Below are 22,109 nucleotides of genomic sequence, written 5' to 3'. Positions count from 1 at the left end.
CCATCCAATAGGCTTTTGCAGAACACCTACCTACTACATAACTGGACCTTAACACTTGCTGGCTCCAGTATCAGCCAAATCCCCAGCACACAGCAGGAAGAGAAGTCAACAGGGAAGAGAAGAGAAGAGAGGAGAACCACAAATAATCCACAGTGATGTTTCACAGGCTGCTTTATCCACATTTTCATTCAGGAAACCATTATAAACATGTCAGTGCAAGGCCCTGAATTCAAAATGAATCAGTCCTAGAGCTGTACCCAAGAGGAGCTCACCAAGAGTAGCTGATGAAAGATCTGAACTTCACTTCCATCATAAAAGAGAGTGACAGAAGATACAGAGAAAGAGATCATTAAGTTCCTCAAGAGCTACTATGGTTCTTTGTACTGTATTGGCTCAGAGTCAAGTTCTTCAACCAGCCCAGTGAGTGCCTTTCAAAGGCAGATATTCAAGCCAAGGTCACAGACCCTAGATTTATCTGGAAGCAGATTTACAGCAGACTTGAGCACCTCCTCCATCCTTACAAGAACTCTGATTTCTGACCACATGGCTTACTTAACATTTCTCAGACAACAGAATGGTTAAAATGGCAAATTTTGTTATATGTGAGTCCATGGGGTCACAGAGTCGGATGTGACTAACACGTCTGTTTTGCTACCACAAAAAACCAACAAAAAAGGCATGGATTTCCATGCCGTTTAACTACAGGTGGTATTACAAATATGAAATACTACTCTAGAATCATAATTTCTCTTGAAGGAACAAAATTCCTCTCACACACTCCAGAGTTATTACCCCAGTCTGTTTAATCAGCTGTAATCTATTTCCAAAATCATCACCTAACCCTGATAATGTACACCTGTGGCCAAGTATCAGGGATTCGGATCTGGGTATCTTAAAAAAAAAATTACATCCTTGCAAATAATTTCAGCCAAAGACTAACAATATCAGTATATGAATGTAAAGTTTGAAGTTATTCCTTGCTATTTTCTCCAAACACACCTTATCCTTTCTAGGCCATCCAAAACTAAGAAATATTTCCTTTAGATCAGACCACACAATGTCCCAGGGTCACTGTTGGGTTTGTTAACCTCATGATATATCTTAAATTTGAGCATTTCCCCACTACCCCCTTTCGGTTGTAGCTTTCTGGGCAAGATCACTGGAAAATCTAAGAACTATGAACCTTAGTTCAGAAAATTTGGCTCTTAAAAAACCAGTGGTACTGCTAGCAACCACAAAAAAATATAAAAATGAAAGGCTATTGGGGATCAACACCATACAAAATATGCAGGCTGAGTAAATATGATCTGGTTGGCTAGCTTTAAATAATGACTATTCAAAAATTACTATTACTACTATCTACTATTCAAAAAAAAAAAAAAAAAAGACAAGACAAAGAACAATTTTTACCCATTATGATTTATTCTCTACAATACTTTGTTAAAGAGTTCAATGATTTGCACTCAGAAGTTATATAGCCAAGAGGCAACCAAGTGTAATACAAAGAATTGGTCTAAAGTCTTTGCACTGAAGGCCATACAAAGTCTCTTGCTTCAGGGAAATAAGAATGAAAATAAACAAAAAGAACAAATAGCTCCCTAGGTTCCAGAATCTCAATAGAAAATAACATCAACAGTTAGTGAAATTGTAGGTGTTAACATACCATGGAAAACAGATCTTGTGCAAATATTAAAATTAACACCCAGGACTTCTGTATAGATGATTTTTATTATAAACAATAAAATATATGTAATGTCTGAACTACAAACCTTTCATGTTGAAATGGTCTCTAACATGAGTTGCTTTAATATTATGAAGCGAAAAAGTTTAAGAACCTCACAGTGGAAACAATCCAACACTGATAAACTCTAGTGATCAAAGACATTCTCTTTTAATGAAGAACAAGGACAATTCGAAATTACAGAGAGAATGTCCTAGCTGTGGGTATCATGAGACAAGCCAACTTTCCAGACCGAAAGGCACTCACAGCTAGGGATGAAACGAACTCCGAACCAACCAGCCACAGTGGGCTGGTCCCTTAAAAACAGGGGTTACTGTTCAGCTCGAGCAGTCCAAGGACATAGGAAACACGGAGCAGAGAACATCCCCTTCTCTTTAAACCACCACTCACACCACGTATACTGGCCACCCGCATCACTGCTTTGGTCAAGCAACATGGAAGGCAGCTCAGTTCCCATTCGGAGTTGTCATTTCCCTACGCAAAGCTGCCATATGGATGATCCAGACTTAGTATTTTTCCTGAGAGCCACCTGCCACACATCTTCATAAGGTGACCATGACCGTTTATTTCCAGACCCCTTCCTGACTTGGCTCCATTCAGGACACACACTGAGTGCCATCCCTCACAGGGCCAAACAGTTTTCCTTGGTCGACTCCTGAGTCCTCTTACTATAGGAAGGAACTCGAGCGTCTCCATTGCTGGACTTGGATGGGAGCATAAGGGAATGTGCGGGGAGTAAGGCTTCTTCACTCCAAAAACCAGAGCCCACTTCAGTGTGATGCTGGGCTTAAGCCCGATTCTTGTGCACTGATTTTTTTCCCCCATTTCCTGGGGTTTTAAATTTTCTGGTTTTTTTCCTTAAATGGCAGGTATCCTACCCCACCCTCAATAAAATTAAACAAAACAAAACAACACAACTATACACTGGGAAAGACAAATAGGGCAACATTTCTACAAGAAAAAATAGGCTTGAAAGAGCATGGCACTGTAAATGCTTGCATGACCAGTCTCACTGAGCGTGCTCAGGGGTGAAAGTTTAGCACCATTTTTTTTGCTTTTTTTAAACTTTAGAAATTAAACACAACTTTTAACATAGAAGACTTGAACAGTAATGAGTGTAGCCCTATGTATCAATACTGTTGTACAAATTGGAGGTGGGTGGTTTAGTCCAGAGCTGACCACCCTGACATCAATCCATGGCACCTAAGTAACCGTCGTCACATTTGTTTGCAACAAGACATTTATTATTCTCAGCAGCAGGAAATCATGAAACAACTTCATCTTCAGAAGCCTGTTTTCATTAGCACTGCGAGGGAAAGGGGGCAGGATGTGGGAGTGCGGCCCAGCAGCGAGACAGTGCTGGAGCCTGGCCCGCACATCTGGACATCAGCCCACGCTTCCCTGGCACATTCCACACCCTTAACAGCAGAGGATGGTGCCAAGCACACCTGCTCGCCCTAACCCATCTCTTCAAGAAACAGGACAGCAACGCCTAGAAAAGCATGTGTGTCATTCCTCAGACTGTGTCCCTGCTCCCCCCACCCCCCGCTCCTGGCAGAAGAAAACTCAAAAGATCTTTTGACTTTTTTTGAATATTTGCCCATTTCGGAAAGCCACACCACTACCACATAAACATTAAAAATAAATTAAATCAAAACATTATGTTCACTGGGTTGACACCCAATCCACTTTAGAGTTCTCTAAGCATATTGTTGGAAACCAGTGTATCACCTGTAGGGCCTTTTCTTCCAACTGGCCACCTCTTCCTGTGAATCATTTCAGCAGTGCCTCTGTGACAATGTTTTCAAAGCATCTTCCAAATTCCCAACTTCTATGAACTTTGCCACCATATGAGTGAAGAATAGGCAAGAGGGAGGAGAAACCTGCTGACAGCCATTTGGAATCAGCAAGAATGGGAAAGGGAAATATGCCACATGAAAGTATGAATGACCTAAAATAAAATAAGCTATTTGGAACTCTGCCACAGTGGGGTGAAGTTTTCCCAGCGCATTAGGCAAGATAAAGATTCACCTTGTTTAATTACACAGCTTTGTTCTAAAGTCCCCATAAAGGACTGAAACATTAACAGTTTTCCCACTTCTACAAGCAAACTAGAAAAAGGAACTCCTTTGCTTAAAGGTCTCTCAGGATGTTTGCCTGAAAAGAAAAACAGCTTGGAGACCTTGGATTCTCTCCTATGACGATGTATCCTTCTAAAACCCAACCCAAGTGCTTGTTGGAACGTCTCTGAGAACCTAGATCCAGCTATAGGCACTGCTACCAGTAGAGGAGTGAGGTAGCCAGGTGGTAAGGAAGAGGTCTCTCCCTTGACACTGCATGCAGTGATGCCATGAGGACCTCCCGCAGGCATCCCAGTCCATCCGCAGCAGGCCAAACCACAGAGCTCGGTTCAGTACCAGAAGACTCGATGCAGGAAGAGTGCCAGAAAATCCAACTGAGAGTGGGATGAGAATTAGAACCTTCGAGGCTAACTGAGCAATGAGATCTGCAACGCCATCCAAAGGGCTTCTGGTCGTGAGGTGGGCCTCTGTCCAGGAGCCACAGGACTCATGGTGCCCACGTTCGACCCTAACATGGCGTCCGCTTATGAAGCATGGAGGTTGTGATCAACTCTTGGTATGCAAGTAACTGCAAGTTTAAAAAAAGGAATTTAAAACAACCTAAAAATGTTTCTTGTTGGTCTCCGTTGCCCAGACTGCCAGGGGAATACACCTACTTGATCTGGGGAGGCTGCAGGTGTGTGTGGGGTAGGCCTTCATGGACCATCAATTCCAGCTTCCACCGTGCGCCCGACACACAGGCGGCAAATCAGCAGCGGCACCTGCATGCCAAAGTCTTCTGAGCCCACACGGAATTCTCACTAGTCATGGAGGAGCCCCAATCCAATGGAACCCCGTATTGAGGAAAGGCTGAGATAAGGCTTGGGCCCTCAAGTTCTGTTTCATTCAATATAACCCCTCCCCCCCGCCCCCCACCTCAGTCAGCCGGAGGCAGACTTGGCAACGGAAGCTAGCATCATAAAATGGTGCAGTAATAGAAGTAACTGGACCAGGAAGAGGAGGCATCTGCTCCAATGATGTCATAGCCATTGGTGGCCACAGGGGGGTGGGACTGGTCATGCAGCCGTGTGTCAGGAGTAATGATTGTAGAGGGGCGGGGCATGAAGAGTGCCATTCTGGAAACAATGCTGTCGAGAAGCTATATATTCTGCATAACTGATTGTCACCTTCTCACTTCGGTACCTGTGTAAGGAAACAGGAAAGGGTGTTAGGAACCCCAAATACTTCATTTCAAAATCACGCAGCAGAGTAAACCAAAAGCTTATTCCACATTTTGAAAGAATAAAATGGAAGACCAAGAGCAATCTTACTTACAGAAAATGAAAGACAGCACAAGAAAACAGTGTTGTTATTACAAATGAACAAGATGAAAAAGCACAGTCACAGTTCACCCCTGAGAATGTTTTCTGTACATCCCACCTTTAAACACTTCATATGCTTATCATTAGGCTGCTCTTAAGCAATCTGCTACTAGGGTCTGGATGAAGAATTTAAGGTCAAATTATATGGGTGGCAGACGGGAAGATGGCTGCACCAATGCCCAGTGTAAAATGCATTATCTATTTCAGGTTAAAATGTAATAAATTTGACAGAAATGCAACTTCAACTTGCAGAAAAGCAACAAACAAGTTATTTATAACTAAAAGGGGCACAGATACCTAATTCTGGGTCAAATTCTGATGAAGCAGGTTAAAAGATCCTGGGTCTCACTTCCCAGATGAATGTGCCATATCATTATATCACAGGGTCATCAGAACAGAATTCATAGCACTTTGGCCTTGCTCTAAAAAGAGCCATGAGTCAGGATGCAAAGCATGGGGTGTTACAAACCTATGGAGCCTACTACAGACCACAGGAGCTGGGTGTGACAATCCTTACCCAGAGCCATCTCTTTCCCTCTGTAATCACTCCTCCACTGCAAGGTGATTATTCCTGAATTTTGACAGGGAAATGGCTGTTCAAATAAATTATAATAATAATGATAATAATAATGCTTTGTATTTGAAGATTTTTCTTTTTTGGAATCCAAAGCATTTCAAAAACATGGGGTTATCTTCCAAATAGACCTGTGAGGTTACTACATGATTATTCAGCATTTTACAGATGAAGAGGCCAACAGAGGCCCACACAAACCCACAGAAGCTACACCTCTCAGTATTTCCAATTTCAACAGGGATGGGAAGAGAACTGACATCTACTGACCACCTACAATACTGCCTGGCCCCAGACTAGAATTTCTGCATACATTACCTTACCACACTCTAGAACAACCCCAAGGCAGGATTTTTTTTTTCTGCTCAGAGAGGCCCAAGTCACACAGCTGGAAGTGGTGGAGCTGGGATTTAGGGTCCAATTCATGCAGATTTTACTATAGCCTCCCCATAGATGTATTTGCTCCTAACAGGCAGAGGCGTTTCCTTGTTACTAGTCCTTCAACACACCACCTGACTGCATGTGGTGACTTCGACTGGCCCAGGACTTCTGTTATTAAGAGCCTTCTCTCCTGCTTTCAGCCTTCCCACTCAGCCTCCCAACAAGTGGGTCTGGCAAAGACACCCATGACTGTTCAGCAGCATCTCTGCCCCCACCATGCCATCAGCTGAACTGTGGACACGCCCGGGATGCTGGGGAGCCTCTGCTTTCACTCCTACTGCTTCCTCAGAGCTTCAACCTCACAAATACTTCTTTGGTTTGGAGACATTAGCAGGGAACATTTTTCTCTTCCCTGTCTATCAAAAGTATCTTCCAACTAACCCCAACTAAGTTAAAATGACAAGGAAAATGAGACAGTGGCTTACCTGGTGAGTTTGATGGTTTTTCTGAATTCACTGGTAATTGGAGCCTTAAAGCCACCTTTCCTGAGCAAGGAATCTATCGTCTGGATCTGATCCCAGTCTGAGGAGGAGACAGGTGCATGGAGGTCAGTGCACAGTGACAGAACCAGGCAGGCAGTGCCCTAACGCAGCGACAGGAGGGCAGCAGCCAGACCCGCCGCGGGCAGAGCGAGCTGGGTGCTGCCCCCGCATCCCGGAGTCCTGTCTGCCTTGCTGGCAGTCCAAGGAAAGCCTGAGACGTGCGAGGATGCCCAGCACACACCATCAATGGCCTTCCCCTTCTTCTGAGTCTTTCCTGTCAGGTATGAGCCCAGGACAACTATCTAGGAGCAAATGTGGTCCCAACTTAGTTGGCCTAGTGCGCTAACTAGGGCTGCTCTGGGAGAAGGGAGAATTCATATTCTGCAGCTTGCATTCCTTTATGTGGCCTTGCTTCATTTTGATGATTTCTAGGAGTCATTGTCTACTACAGACTTGACAGCAGGACAGAAGCTGTTCCCTTAGGAAGGATGGGAAAGTTGTTTGCACACCTACTGCTGTGTTGTTCTAGAAGTATTTTCACCACATACAACCAATTATATCAAATTGAAAACCAAACAAATCACTCCATAACAAACTCCATAAATCACTGCAGTAGGTGCCTTGATTTTAATTTCCTCAATCAGTTTTCAAATAGCAAAAGTGTTTGATTACTTACTTAAATTATCATCACATCTCACTATCAGGAAATATTCCTGGTCCATCTCCTTGGACAGAAATGCCAGATTTATGACCTCAAAGAGGTGGCTAAAAGGTTTCCTCCTTTTTAAGCCATATCCCCACTGCTTTCCATGATGGGAACCAACAAGGCAATCCCTCACCACATAATCAGTTCATTGATACACTGAACTCAGTATTTTTCTCTATTTCAGTTTCATACTTAACTACTAGATATTATTTTCAAAAAAAGACTAGTTCCAAGAAAGAAAGAAAATTGGGTTGTACCCTGTAGAATGCATAAGCAACATCTTAAGGTATTCTTCTAAATATTCTTTTAAAGAGAAAACCTGCCCAACCCACTTCCTACCTTTAGGGTCCCACTGCAGGAACTACTGAGTTCTTTTTTCCTATAATTACCACTGCAGTTTTTGGGCCAAGAAATACTGCTACTCATTGAAAGTAAGTGAAACAGGCACCTGAGAAGTATTTACCCCTTTTCTTTCCCAGCTCTTTTGGGGAGTTTATTCCTTATTCTGTAAGAATTTGATAGATATGGAGAGGAAGAAAGCCACTCATACTTAGTTACATTGGACTAAAAGGCAACACATCCCATTCTCCTGCCCTCTACCTGACAACACTGAAGGTACCATTCACAGTGAAGGGTATCACTCCATCCGTCTAACTCACCTTGCTCCTTTGCAACCTCAGGTAAGTAAGTGGCTGTACGTTTGACGCCTTTTTCATTGATGAATTCAATTCGAATCCCATGGACCCCAACCTACAAAAACACACAACCAATAAATGCTGTTTACTTACTCTAATGGAACTTCACAATTATCCTCATGTAAATTGACACTGTCCCCTGACCAGCTTGACCCAGGGCTGAGAAAAGGGGAGCCTCATGCTGTTCAAGACTGACTCTCTCTCAGGCATAGAAGCCAAAGAAACTGCTGCTTCAGGGAAAGGGAGACTCTAAGTGCAGCCACCTCTCTGAGACTATGGAGGCTACATAAATCAATTCTCTTAATAACGCATCCAATAATTGTGAATATTCCACCTTTAATATTCAAGAACAGGCTGCAGGATTTGATCAGGGTTCCTGACTTCACATGTGGCTCCTAATAACAACATTTATTCAGGGGCTTACCAAGAAGAATCAGGAATGTTCTCCTTTATCCCATTATTTATTAGACATGGGAAAAGGACATGGGAGAGAGTAGACTGGTAAGAAAGGGATTTCTTACTGCTGCTAATATCAAAGTATCTTTTCTGTCACCCAGGTTGCCTACAACTGCCTCTGACCTCAGCTCTCACATGCTTATACCCTTGCTCAATGAAGGAGATACATTACCATGTACTAACCCGAACCCAAATGCAACGAGAGATGCAGAGTTCCAAATGCGGCTGTTCTCACCTCCCAGTCCAGGTAATCACTGGCATCCTCAAAGTTAGTAAGGAGGGAGACAGAGCAGAAAAGTTTAGGCAGCTCCTCTCGGGTCAGGGGGGGAAATCGGCTGTCCTTAAGTGCACTGGAGGGGACAGAAAACATAAGTGAGGCTGCTCCGGAATTGGGAGCCAACATCATGAGCCTGAAAGTTTATGGCTCTTGAGTTCTGCAAAAAACATTCACTACCCATCAACACGAACATGCTAAAAACAACCGATGCTACTAACTGTCTATACTTGAACTGCTAAGTGACTCACCAGATTAAAGCCCCCACAGCTCCTGACTATCAAAAAGAAACACTCAAGCTTTACCACTCAGAAGAAACAGGCAGTTATTTTCAAGTTTTGCAAATAATCTACCCGTCTCACGTGTGGTGTCATTACCTGGTTAGCGTGTATTCCCTGAGTCCTGAATGAAGATTCATGGCTGAGAAGGTCCCAATGCAGCCACGAAGCCGCTTGTCCCGCCCTGTCTTCCATGTCACAAAGAGTGGACTGAAAGAGCAAGCAGGCAGCGATCAGAAAAGAAAGCCCTGGCTTTACCCCCGTCCGCCTGTTCTTCCCCAGCACGACTGCTTTCTGATGTGGGCTGTCTGAGAGGCTGTGGCCTCGGGAGCTGTGTGGCCCCAAGGTGGAAATGGAGAGGAGATGGCCCTGAGGCACAGGGAGGCTCCTGCAGCCCCCCTGCGGCCCCTGCTCTCAGCTCCGCGCCACTCCACATGGAGGTGCTGTTTCCGTCTTCCTCTGCTCAGGACTCTCTTCTTCTAGTTCTCCACATCTTCCTCATCCTGTTTACTCTCTTTCTCTGTGTCTATGTCTCCCAGTTCCATCCTTCCTGAAGACATACTAACCTGCACACCTTCTCCCCTCAACCCCATACTGCACCCATTATTTCTGTCTCTGTTTATAAATTCCAGAAAAAAAAAAAAAAGTCTCCCTGAGAAAGCTTATTCTGCGGACTTCCCTGGTGGTTAAGAATACACCAGGCAACGCAGGGGGTTATGGGTTCAATCCCACATACAACAAGCCTGTCTGTCACAACTACTGAGCCAGAGCGCCACAACTAGACTCTGTTCGCCATAACAAAATATCCTGGATGATGCAATGAAGACCCCATGTGCCTCAACTAAGATCCAACACAGCCAAATGAACAAATAAATAAATATGTTAAAAAAGAAGGCTTACTCTGGGATTTTCCTAGTGTTCCAGTGGCTAAGAATCTGCGTTCCAATGCAGTAAACGTGAGTTTGATTGCTAGCTGGGGAATTAAGATCCCACGTACCGAGGGACAACTAAACCCCGAGTGTCACAACTAGAGAGAATCCCACGGGCCGCAACTAAGATCCAATGCTGTCAGAAATAAATAATTCTTTTTTTAAAAAAAAAGCTTATTTTCAGCAGAAGTTACCACTTTCCAGGCCAAAGTCATACTGCCTTAGGCTACATCAGATAGACACTAATAGATATTTAGACACAGGTTACCGGGCTGCCGCCTCTTCCCAAAATTCTTCCATGTTCCTATGTCTTTACCTCTTAAGATTCTTGAGTTAACACTGCTAAAAAGCAACTTACATCTTTCAGGTTACCTTTGATCATTATTACAAGGCAAGATCTCCCAGCTACCCATCTTTTCCTTTCAGTAAAACAGCTGAACAGCACCAGCCAAAGTTAACATTCCAAAACCTACTCAAAACGCTTCCAGCAATTCCACTGTGCCCACACCCTACAAAGCTGTGGTCACCACTTACTCTTCAAAGTCTGTGTCCCTCTCCTGCAAGGGACACACCTAATCCCACTCAGATCAAGGCTCAGACTCTCCATCTACTTAGGATTTTTCTTTCCACAGATGTCACATGGCAATACTTCCCTAAAAAGCGAGCACATTTTCTCATTTCCTCTCCTCTGACACAATCACAGACTAACTTCCCCTCTACCTCTGCCCAGACAGTGTGAGACACACCCTGTTTAGCTTTTGTGTGTGATCTGTCAACTCAAGTCTCCTGAGAGCAAGGACTGTTTCTTCATACCTGTCTATTCCTTGCCCAGTCCTCAGTATGGCGCTAACAGTTCTTAGTCAGTGAATCCTCTAAAAGCACCTCCTAAAAAATAAAAGTGCAGCACTTCTCTCTAAATGCACCTCGAAGCTGGTTCCAATTCTGAGAAACAAAGCCTTAGCATGTCTGTCTTCACTTGACTTCACCCATTACATACACATATTCCTTACTTAAGTCACTAACACCTCATGGGAACTTGGGAGTCTTGAACTAAAAACATCAAAACAAATTCTGACATTCTTGGTGGGGTACTGGCAGCCCCACGGGACTGATAGTAAGTGATGGGACTCTTGTTAACAGCATCTCAGTTCCCAGTAAATGAGCTCATCTCCAGCCTGGCTGGAGTGAACACTGGTAGTGAACACTGGTAGTTCACTCGGATTTCAGCAATGCCCGGGTCCACAATGGTGTGGTGGTGTGACTTCTCCACATGAGGGTTTGAATGACCTACCCCCTGCCATATGAAACCAAAAGACAATCAAAATCAAAACCCTCCTGATTTCCAGAATGTAACTTTAATGACAAGCCAACAACTCCTTCAAATGTAGCCTAGTATCCACTTTTGATATTCTAGATATTGTCTGGATACTTTTCTTCATTCTTTTCCCATTAACCTTTGCCCAAACCATGTTAAAGCTTTTTACAAGTAGAAGATTCTTGCAAGAAAGCGACCCCAGAAAGAGGCCTCTGCGCCGTCCCCGCGTCCTCGGCGAGTGACCGCTACTCACTAGGGGTCGTTGGTGAACCTGGGGAGCCGCGGCTGCGGGAAGCCATAGAGGTGACAGTAGAGGACGTCAAAGCAGTAGCAGCACATCTCTGCGGTCACCACCAGGTTCTTGGCGGTGTTGGCAGTCCCATTGGGCCGGGGGAGAGGGCTCAGCGCTCCCGATGCGGGATTCATTCGTGTGATGGGAGAGTTTCCAGGTCCCAGAGTTAAGTCCGACACATTCTCCCGACCACTGCTGCCATCCACATGCTGGTGGTTTTGAAGAGGTCCTGAACTCGAGCCGGGGACAGTTGTGGACTGGTTCCCGTGACTGTGCGTTCCACTTCCAGATAACTTAGGCTTCTTGACCCCACAACAACCTGCTGCCAGCTTGGGCTCAAGTGGAGGAACACAACGTCTTTTTCCCATCCTGATTCAGTGCTTGAGGTCCGGAATGCTGCAGAACCCTAATCCAAAAGAGAACACCCAAGCATTAATTCAAATGGTTAGTTACAAGAACACAAAAATCAAAGAGAAAGGGTCTACATGGAAGGGGTAGGAGTTATTGAGTTCTTTCTCACACAGGTCACACTGGTCACAAAGGGCGTCAAACCAGTGGGCTGGAAGAGACTCTGCATTCCAGACCAGGGACACCTAACCGTTACCTGAGGGGAAACTATTTTTCATTTTCCATGAAGGTTATGGTCATCATGGATGGAGGCAGGCCACAAACGGCTCTCTCGTGCCCAGGTCTCCTCGGGCAGAAAGACGGGTAGAGTGGCAGCAGTCTGCAGGCGGATGGGGACATTTCAAGACCGACTGGAAGGCCGCACTTGACCTGACAGGCTCTTCAGCAGGATGCTCTCTCTACATTTGTACAGGCTCCAACCTGAACCACTCTGTTTTTAAAGAACCCCAGAGGAACTTTCATATTTTTCCTTGTTAACCACATCTTTTCCACGTTTTCCTCATCACCAACCTCAACTTACCTATGTGACTTTAGCGCCAGACCTCTGTGAGGATGAGAAGCAGCCGCTGTTCCGACGAGAGCACGCTAGCACAAGCCTCCCGCCCGCCTTTCTGTGCTCACAGTGACCCTGCACAGTCTTACTTATCTTCTTCCCTTCTCCTCTGAACATACTCCAATTTCTACACTTCTATACTTTCAAGACCCCATTCAAAAAAAAAGCTACAACCAAGCAGAAACCTTTATTCACACAAATGACCCAAGCTTCAGTCCTTTTGTGAGGTAGCCATTTCTGCCCTGTCACAGGAAGGCAGAGATGCAAAGGCATGAGTCTGACAAAATGTGGCATCAGATGGGAGTTCCAGCTGATAAAGGGGAGGAAGGAATCTTTTTCCATTAAATCCTTTTTCTTTTTTTGAACCGTTCCACAATCTCTACTTTTATTGCCTAATTAGATTTTATTTCCATCTGGACAGCTTATTTTTTATTGGTGCGTGACGATATGATTTGTTTTCTGTTTTTCCTTCTGGACCCTGGATGAAAAGAAAACTCAGTTCTGGGAGGGACTGTCAGATAAGGGTACAGAATATGGTGAAATGGTGCTCGGTATCCTCAAAAAAATTAGCAAAATCAATCCTAGAAGATCCCTTATTTGCCCTCTTGCTAGTTAATAAATAGACTGCTGGGGAAAGGGAGGAATAGATTCAAGGGCAAAGAAGGGTCCAGATGGGATGAGGAAAGCAGGGACAGGTCTGTCTACCCAACTCTCTCCTGCTCTCACTTACACCTATCCTCTAAATAAAGTAGTAGTAGACTTTACTGCTGCTGCTACTCCTAAGTCACTTCAGTCGTGTCCGACTCTGTGCGACCCCATCCCTGGGATTCTCCAGGCAAGAACACTGGAGTGGGTTGCCATTTCCTTCTCCTAAATCCTTTTTCTCAAGAAGCCCAAGGTAAAGATATATAGCTGTACCATGACCCAGATCCTTTCTGTTGTCTATGTCAACAATCCAGACTCAGGGAAATAGATCCTAGTTATTTCAATGTTGATAATACCAGAGTTTGTAAAATCCTGCTAACCTGAGAAAAATGTACTTTGTTTTTTCACAAATCACTACATGTTAGTTGTAGCCTCCTACTCAAAATATATAATTTTTATCTAAAATTTTCTCTGTAATTTGAACACGCAGCACACAATTGCCTTTTTAGGCACTACTCTATTGTATAGTATTTTGGTTGTAGTGTCTACAATCTTTTAAGTAAAATTAGATATGTACATACCCATTTCCAATGCTGTTATTTCTACAAACACAACTTGTCACTTTAGATTGAATGAGATCCAAAAATTTCACAAATAGTGCTTTTGTTTCTGATATATCCTGATCCCTAACAAAATACACATTTTTGTATTTAAGACAATTCTTTGGAAGAAAGTTGTCTCCAGCAGAGGAGTAACAGTTTACACATTTCGATGTCTAGCTTGTAACAGGCTTCTTTTTGAGAAAGCTTCCTGCATGTGATACAGTAAAACCTCCAGTGAATAGACTGTTTCTGAGTGTGGATATCACTGTCTTGTTCAGACTGTTAAGAGAGGGAGCAGGAGGTTCTGGTTAAAAATGTTGCCTCCCGAGTCAAATGGCCTGGGTTCAAATGTGATTCCTCCAGGATTAACCTCTCTATGCCTCAGTTTCCGCAAACTGGGAGTAATAATAGTACTTGCCTCATGGGGCTGTTAGGAGAATTGAGAATTGAGAATCTATGTGAAGTGCTTCCATACAGTTTCTGGCATAAAGTTAGCTGCTTCTATCATCTGGGCTCTCATCTGACTGCTCCCCCCAGAGGTGGAGGCTCTGGGAAGGCGAGGACTTTGCTGCACACTCAAGGCTTAGAGCACCACAGATGCTCTTTAAATAGGATTTCACTTAATCCTCAGAACCACCCAGCAAGGATGATATTAGCATCATTTTACAAAGGAGGAAACTTAGGTTTAGCAAGAAAGGTAATCTGCCACTAAGTGGCAGAGTCAGGATCTGGACCACGATCTATCTGTCAGACTACAAGGCTCGGGTCTTCCCACCATGCCACAAAGAACGGAGCCTGCCAGTAATATCCATTGGATTCAGTCCCTTTCCTAAGGGCGTGATTAAAAAAAAAAATCAAGGGTATACTAAAAACTAAAAGAATAGCTTGCAAAATTTCGCCAACAAAAATGGAGCCGAGGGAAGTTGACTTCCCTGGTAGACCAGTGGTTAAGAATCCACCTTCCAGTTCAGCGGATATGGGTTCAACCCGCAGCTGGGGGGCTGATTCCCACATGCCACAGAGCGACTAAGCTTGTACATTGCAGCTACCGAGGCTGCAGGCTCTAGAGCCCATGCTCTGCAGCAAGAGAAGCCCTCCCACACCACAACTAGAGAATCCCCTCGAGACGCAACAAAGACCTAGTGTGGCCAAAATAATTTTAAAAAGAGGAGGAGCAGGGGAAAGAAATCAAAACCTAAGCCCAAAGCTCTGCCACCACCCTGACAATGGCCAGTACCCCTGCCATAGTCACCCGAGTCCACAAGGGATGTCACTGTCCTCTGGGCTCTTACTTGACTTTCCTCCTCGGGCATAACTGTAGGCAGAGGGTTTAGAGCATGTATTCAATGAAGCAGAGGGACCTTCTCTCGAGAGCTAGAGCTTTAACAGCACCAAGAGGGGCCTGCGGCTCTGCCTCTAGAGTCCCAACATTCAAAGAAGCAGAGAGAAGGGATGAAATAACAGTAAGGTGAAAAAACAAATCCTTCTTCATTCTCCTTACACCATAGGATGCTTGAAGGAAGAGAGAAATGTCATGAGATAGTGGTAACTCAGGTGTTCCTCCGAAGGTGCTATCAGCTCTCTGATGGGCGAAACACCCTATAACAGAGCAGTGGGTTTTCAAACCATGCCAAGGCAGGTGAGGTCAAGCTTAGGAAGATTCTGCCTACACCAGCAGTCCCCAATCTTTCTGGCCCAGGGACTGGTTTCAGAGAAGACAATTTTCCCACGGGGGTGAGGTGGGGATGGTTTCCGGACGATTCAAACACGTTAACTGTGCACTTTATTTTTAATCTAATGCCACTGCTGATCAGTACCAGGAGGTACTGGTCCGAGGCCTGCAGCTGGAGACCCCGGCCCACCCATGATGTACAATCACTGCTCTGGAGTGGGGCATACCGAGAGATTACATTTAGCAATCCCCCACACCATCCCCAACTGTGATTTGTAATCAACAGGGCCAACCCAAACCTCGTGGATCCTCAGGACCAAGACCACTAAACAGACAATTCAATCAATGTTCTCAATTAGTGACTAAAGGCAGAGTTAGAGACTTTCTGCATCAGAAGTATATTAGAAGGCATTTCTTTAAAATTAATTCCATAAAACTTAAATCTACAGAAAACTTCAAACAAAGTAAAATAGTATAATGAACCCAATACCTAGGTTTAATAATTTTCAACAAAGGGCCAAACTTATTTCATCCACAGCCTACTTACTCCATCTCCCTCACCCTACTGAATTATTTAAGGTTTGTTTTTTAAACAGGCCAAAACTTTACTTATCTGTCAGTGTAAAGCAAACATTAACTAAATGGTACAGACTGTGAAGGTGCTGGCAGTGAGTACTTTTATTTACATAGCAACCACTGCCTGTCAATTCCATCAGGTTTCTCTCTAAAGTAAGGCTCTCCTAACCCGACTCCAACAAAGGGGGCATCTCACCACGGCTGTGTCCCAGACCTGGCTCCCGGGACTGCCTCACAGCAACAAAAGACACACTTGATTCTCCAACAGCTCTGTTTCTGAGGGCACAGTGTAAGATCCTCCAGAATAACAGTATTGCAGTGCGATAGACTAACCTGCTGTGACCAACGAAAAATACCCCTAATGGCATACATATTCTATCTCTCTTAGAAAACTATGCCTTTGTTCTCATCCTTCCCCAAAACTTCATAAAAACTACCAGCAACGGCACCCTGATTACAGGAGTAACCGAATGGTTACTGTCAAGCTGGTTCATCTGAAGTAACTGGAATCAGGTAAAAACCCTTGCGTTATAAACACATATACCACGAAGACCCTTCTGGAGCCTTCAGTCGGCTAACCTCAAGGCCATTTTAAGGGCCTATAATAGTGATGTCATTTTCCTACACTCCATCTACTTTAGAACAAACAATGACAACAAGCTAGTTAAAACTGGATTTCTACCAGATGGAGACAATACCCATACTTCCACAAAGAGCTGGAGGAAATAACAGGAGTCACTGTTTTACCTCTTAAGGCCTCCTAACCTAGCAAGTATCCAATGAAGTTGTTTTCAGTGTTGACAATCATCATGCCCTTTATCTGACATGCAATGCTCAAGGGATCCTGACCCTCACGAGGGTCCACAACAAAGGCACCTTTGCGGCCCTCTCTGAGAGGAAGGTGAGTGGCGTGCTGCAGACCTGGGCCAAGTGGCATACAAAGCCACCTGAATTCCAGCCAGCACTGAACTCACCAATACCTTTAGTCGCAGAAGCTGGGCTGCATTTCTGTTTGTTTTCCCACAACACCTAACCCAGCATCCTGCATATGGCACACACACCAACAGTCTTATTTACAGATCTCCCAGCAACTTCATTTAAGTTAGCCTTTTTAATAAAACGAGTATTTATGGTACAACCTGATCTTTACTCTGTTCCACCGTGAGGTGCTAACTGTTGCATGTGTCAGAAGCTGAAGGTGACTGAAATACAAGTATGTATTCTTATCAACAATGTCAGTTCTACTCAGCCCAAACCAAGGAGTGGTTTAATTCATAGCAAAATGCATAGCTAATGTGGACCATTCATTCTAAAAATCAGGTCAAATACCCCCTACACTAACTTTGTGGTTTTATTTATGCTGGTCGCTGTTCTCTGCCAAATTACACCTAGGCTTGGCCTCAGGTGCTGTTTAACTGTAGGTTGCTCAAGGCTTTCCTTCCAAACAACGTACCTAGTTCCTAAACTGCATGTGACAAGAATTTTCCTACTTTTCAAAAATGATGGAGCACTTTAAGAGCATTATTTGTCTGGAGGGCAATTTACAATTTCAGAAGTTAATGGAAATGATGTGTCATAAACTGCTGATATTTATAAACAAGATGTGGAGACCAGTGCTGAGGGGAGGGTGTGAGGACATCCTGACAGACACAGCTAGCTGGGCAGCAGGGTCTTCTTCCCTCACTGGGGGTCCCTTCCAAGGCTCCAAAGTCCACTGAAAACAACAAGCTGATGCCTTCCCAGAGCAGCTCCCATCCTCAGAGGACAGAGTCCAGGCTTTGGGGTCATCATCTAGGCGCAAATCCCAAATCTGACTGAGCAGGTACAGACTGTGCAAACTCAGGCAGGCTGGCTGTCTCTGTGGATCTAGGCTCCTGCTACCACAGAGGGTTTATTTGTGAGCATTCATTGAGTAAGACATGAACAACATCTAGCAGATCTTTGGCACAGAACTACTATTTATTAAAGCGTCTGCTATTCTATTAATATGGGGTTGTTATTCTAATGACCGTGATGCTTTTCCTCTTTGGAGACCCATACTTCTAATAAGTCATCCACTGATCTTTTCATCATGAGATGCCAGGAAGTATAAGGAATATTGGGCTGACAGCTGTGCACAGTTCTACTCTACAAGAGTCCTCTTTTAAGTTTGAAGCCATATAACAAAAAGAAACTAAAATTGCTAAATACGCTACTATTACAGAAATCTTGATATATATTGAGTACTAACAGAACTACCGAGTCAAAATAGTTAGATTTCCAATAACCAATAATAATTTTCTAGATAAAAATATCCAGAAAGGCTAGGAGATAGAAAAAAAAGATAGGTTCACCTTTGGAAGACAAGTTTCAAAATAGCTATTCAGGGGCATGACCTTTTAACAACAACAACAAAAAGAAATAGACTTGGGAGGTAGGAAAAAGGGAAGAAAAAAGGAGGGGGGGGTCTCTGCATTTTCTTCTGTTATTATTAGTGTCCAGATGTCTATTCAAACCAAGTTTATACAGAAGGGAACAGACTGTTGTTTCCTTTGCGACACAGAAGTGAACTGAAATTCAATTCAATAATTATTTGAGTAGTGAAATGGCACATAAACTATATTCTGGCCTACCTAGGGAACTATTCCAAGAAATAGTCAGATGAAAGACCCACAAAACATTCTGGACATTGTTTCAAATAATCATCTCTATATTTCTGAAAGCCGATCATACACACATACACATCTGAAACATTTGCTGTGTAAAAATTTTCCCTGGAAAAACAGATCTCCCTATACAACTGCTTTTTAAATTTACAGATTTAGAAAAACACACAATACTATACACCTTCGTGTGAGCTTAGCTTAAGGAAAAACGTGAATATAAGAAATCAAATGTTTTGTTTTCTTTTTAGATCCCCTCCCTTAACTATGTGAGCTATGGCAGGATGCCAGATCTTTCTGGGCCTCAGTTCTTTCATTTGTAAAATGAAAATATCTGTCCCCTGCCTTCCTCATAGAGAGACGGTGAGGTTCCAATAAGACATGAAGCATTCTGAAAAACTTTTTTACAAGTGTTTGCATACCATCAACAGACTCGAGGGGACCCAGCGGTAATAAAAAATTTCCCAGAACTCTGTTCACATGTAGAATTTTAGTTAGTTTTAAGAAAACAGTATCACCCTAGCAGATTTAGGGCAAAATGTTCCAAAATTCTCTGAAAATTATAACCATATGGAAGACATCTGATAATTGACCTTGACAGAAACTCTATTAACCTCTGAGTTATGATCTTTGTCTTTAAAGGCGAACCTTTATGTAACCCAAGGGTAAGTGTAATGCTACAAAACCATCTAAGCCACTCTAACAGGATTATGGAAAATAAACTTGTTTTTTACCAATTAAAATTATTTTAAAAGTGAGGAAGTGGAAGGATTCATCAAGTTTAAGACACTCATGTAAGTAGAAAAACAGAAATGAACAAAGTAAACATATATTCTAGTCCAAGCACAGGCCTAAAACAAAATAAACAAAAAATAAGTAACACAATTCCATTCTAAGTATGTCCAAGGTAATACTCACTGAAAGCAGAAAGTTTGTATTGTCAGGGGAACAGCTATAACAGAGGAGGGGAGCTATTTTGTCTCTGACATAAATTTTCTTCCTTCCGATTCCATTCCTTCTTCCTGTACCTAAGATGGAAACGCAGGTGCAGTGAGTGAACAACATCAAGGCGGTGCGGAGGTAAGAGATGGTTTTTGAAAGGACTACAACAGAGTAATTTCTAGGAAGAAAAAAAAAAAAAAAAGCTAAGGAACAGGCTTTCCTTAATTCAAAATATTTCAAAATCTAAATATAAGGTGGCAAGGGCAGCCCCCTGCACTAAATCACCTCATTCCTGGCCTCAACACCAAGAAGGGAGGACAAGGAAGATTAAAGGTTTTATTGAACCTGAACATGAAACACACATTAAAACTTCCTCCACCACTAATTTAGATCAAAAGTTGCTCTCAGGCCAAGATACACCATCTCAAGGCTCTCTGCTGGTTTCAGACTACAAACAAGATTCCCAAATCCTCTGCAAATGTGGTGCGGAAGGATTACTGGACCGCATGTCAGGGTCCCGAGGACAGGCCATCTTGTTATCCCAGTTGGAGATGATAACTGTCCGTAACAGTCCGTCATCATTACTCTTAGGCTGGCATAAATCTCTTCATAATCTCTTCACCAACTCTCCCCACCCCCCAGTAGTAGATATCTGAGTTATTCCCAAAGATGTAAACAGGAGACTCCAGGCCCCACCCACTCTATCCAAGGAGAGGGCAGTGAAAGAGGATAGGCCCAGAGGGATAAGGGTGAGAGAGTGTGGCAAAGTGAGGAGTTCAGATCAGGACAGGGAACGGAGGAGGGCAAGTAATGAAGGGCAAAATCCACAGCCTGGGAAGGAGGGAGGAATAAAACCCACAGAGTATCAGGTGGAGAGATGATGGAAATAGGAGCTTTGGGTGGATAAGGAAGGACAGAATCAAAGTGGGGTTTAAAAAAAAAAAAAAAGATTAGTGAAAGGCGAGAGCGTGCGTGTTAAAGAGTTTAGCAACCAAAGGGCGAGATACAGGGGGGAGAGAAGAGACCGGAGCGGGGAGGGGCCAAGCGGGCAGAGAGAAAGGTAAAAGGTAAGAAAAAGGTGATGGAAGGAAAGCGCGGGGCGCCAGGATTCGGGAAACGACCCAGCGACGGGTAGGGCAGCTAAGGCCGAGCCGCGGGGGTGGAATCCAGACGCCAAGCGGGGGAGGGGGCGACGGGACGGGGGGCGAGGGCCGCCAGGCGGCGCCGGAGACCACCAAACTTTATACGACCCGAGACTGTTTCCAGGAGGGAGTGTAGAAAGAGTGGGAGCCTCGCCTGGCCTCGCCCGGCCTCTCCGCGCTGCCCGGGGCAGGGGCGTCCGCCCACCCCCTCCCCAGCGCGTCCCCCGACCCTCCTGCCCCCCGGCAGGCACACGCGGCCCGCAGGCCCAGCCTGCCGCCTCCCTACCCGGCCGCTCAGAAACCCCTCCCCCACGCTGCCCCGGGACCCTCGCCCCGAACCCGGGGGACCCGCTCCCCAGCCCCTCCAGTCGCCGCGGAGTGAGGAGGCCCGGAGGGCACGGCGGCAGATCGAGAGAGGGCGGCCCGGCGGGGCGGGAAGAGGGCGCGGCGCGGACCGAGTTTCCCACCTTTTCTCCTGGCCCAGACGTAGCCGGGGCAGACGGGACCTCTCGCGCTCTGCCTCCTTCTCCTGCTTCATGGAGCCATGCGCCTGGGTGGGGGCTCCCGAGAGAAGCGGGCCGCGGGCGGGCCGGACGCGCGGCGCGGACGGGGCGGGGCCAAAAAGGCCGGCAGGGGGCGGGCGGAGGAGGAAGCGGCGGGGCGGCGGTGGCGGCAGGGAAGAACTGCTAGAGGTATTCCCCGGGCAGCTGGAGGACTGAGCCGAGTCGGGACCCGAGTCTTCCGGTATCCCAGCAGCCACCGGAGGCAGTGAGGTAATGGAGGAAGAATGTAGGGAGTCCTCCAGTGGACCACACGCCCTCTAGCGAGGCGCCAAAACCATAGAGATTAGGGGGCCGCCGGAGCACCGCCCCGCTACTGTCACGTGGCCTAACTCTGCGTACTTTATTGGCTGGCGCCGACTCTACTGGGTTGAATTTAGGAGACTGCTTCCTATTCTTGTGGCGGAATCTGAGGCAGTTGGAATAAAGAGCGGAGGACAGTGAGGCGCGAGAGGAGGTTTGCAGGCTGCTTCCCCCCAGGTCGTTGAGCGGGCCGATGGGTGCGCTGGGCTGTCTGGCCGGCCGGCGCAGAGCACGCCGGGTCCCCTTGGCTTCTGCGAGCGAGTGCAGAGCGCGCCGGGAGTTGTAGTGCGGCCGGCTGGGCGGCGTTGTCCGCCGCGACGAGGCCTGAGTGCCAGCTGGGTATGCCAGCCCGGGTGCCCGGGCCTCGCAGCTCCGCCCTCTCCCTCGTTAGAACCCAAGCGCCGTGGCGCGCGTCGCTTCCCCCGACCGAGCCGCAGCCTTA

The 22,109-nt window shown here is 45.3% G+C and overlaps 1 protein-coding gene across 1 annotated transcript; it reads right to left on the bottom strand.

Annotated features, from left to right (window-relative positions):
• Window positions 1-1,401: 1,401 nt before the first annotated feature.
• AMMECR1L (AMMECR1 like) lies at window positions 1,402-21,766 on the bottom strand. Its single transcript, XM_043894258.1, has 8 exons — window positions 21,272-21,766; window positions 19,639-19,748; window positions 11,584-12,028; window positions 9,186-9,296; window positions 8,770-8,884; window positions 8,043-8,133; window positions 6,621-6,717; window positions 1,402-5,004 (listed from the first exon to the last, which is right to left on the bottom strand). The coding sequence occupies exons 3-8, from the start codon at window positions 11,988-11,990 to the stop codon at window positions 4,893-4,895; spliced, it is 933 nt and encodes a 310-aa protein (XP_043750193.1). The 5' UTR covers window positions 11,991-12,028; window positions 19,639-19,748; window positions 21,272-21,766; the 3' UTR covers window positions 1,402-4,892.
• Window positions 21,767-22,109: the final 343 nt, after the last annotated feature.

This window comes from Cervus elaphus, chromosome 33, assembly GCF_910594005.1.
Source record: "Cervus elaphus chromosome 33, mCerEla1.1, whole genome shotgun sequence".
Lineage (NCBI taxonomy): Eukaryota > Metazoa > Chordata > Mammalia > Artiodactyla > Cervidae > Cervus > Cervus elaphus.
This window is presented reverse-complemented; position numbering and strand designations above follow the sequence as displayed.

Bases quoted from the DNA above. Each gene is read 5' to 3' on its own strand.
- AMMECR1L (XM_043894258.1), bottom strand. From the start codon at position 11,990: ATGGGAAAAAGACGTTGTGTTCCTCCACTTGAGCCCAAGCTGGCAGCA. The intron at 9,297-11,583 runs GTGAGTAGCGGT...TTGCTCTTTCAG, and splicing joins AGGTTCACCAACGACCCCTA to TCCACTCTTTGTGACATGGA. The intron at 6,718-8,042 runs GTGAGTTAGACG...TCTCCTCCTCAG, and splicing joins TGAGGTTGCAAAGGAGCAAG to ACTGGGATCAGATCCAGACG.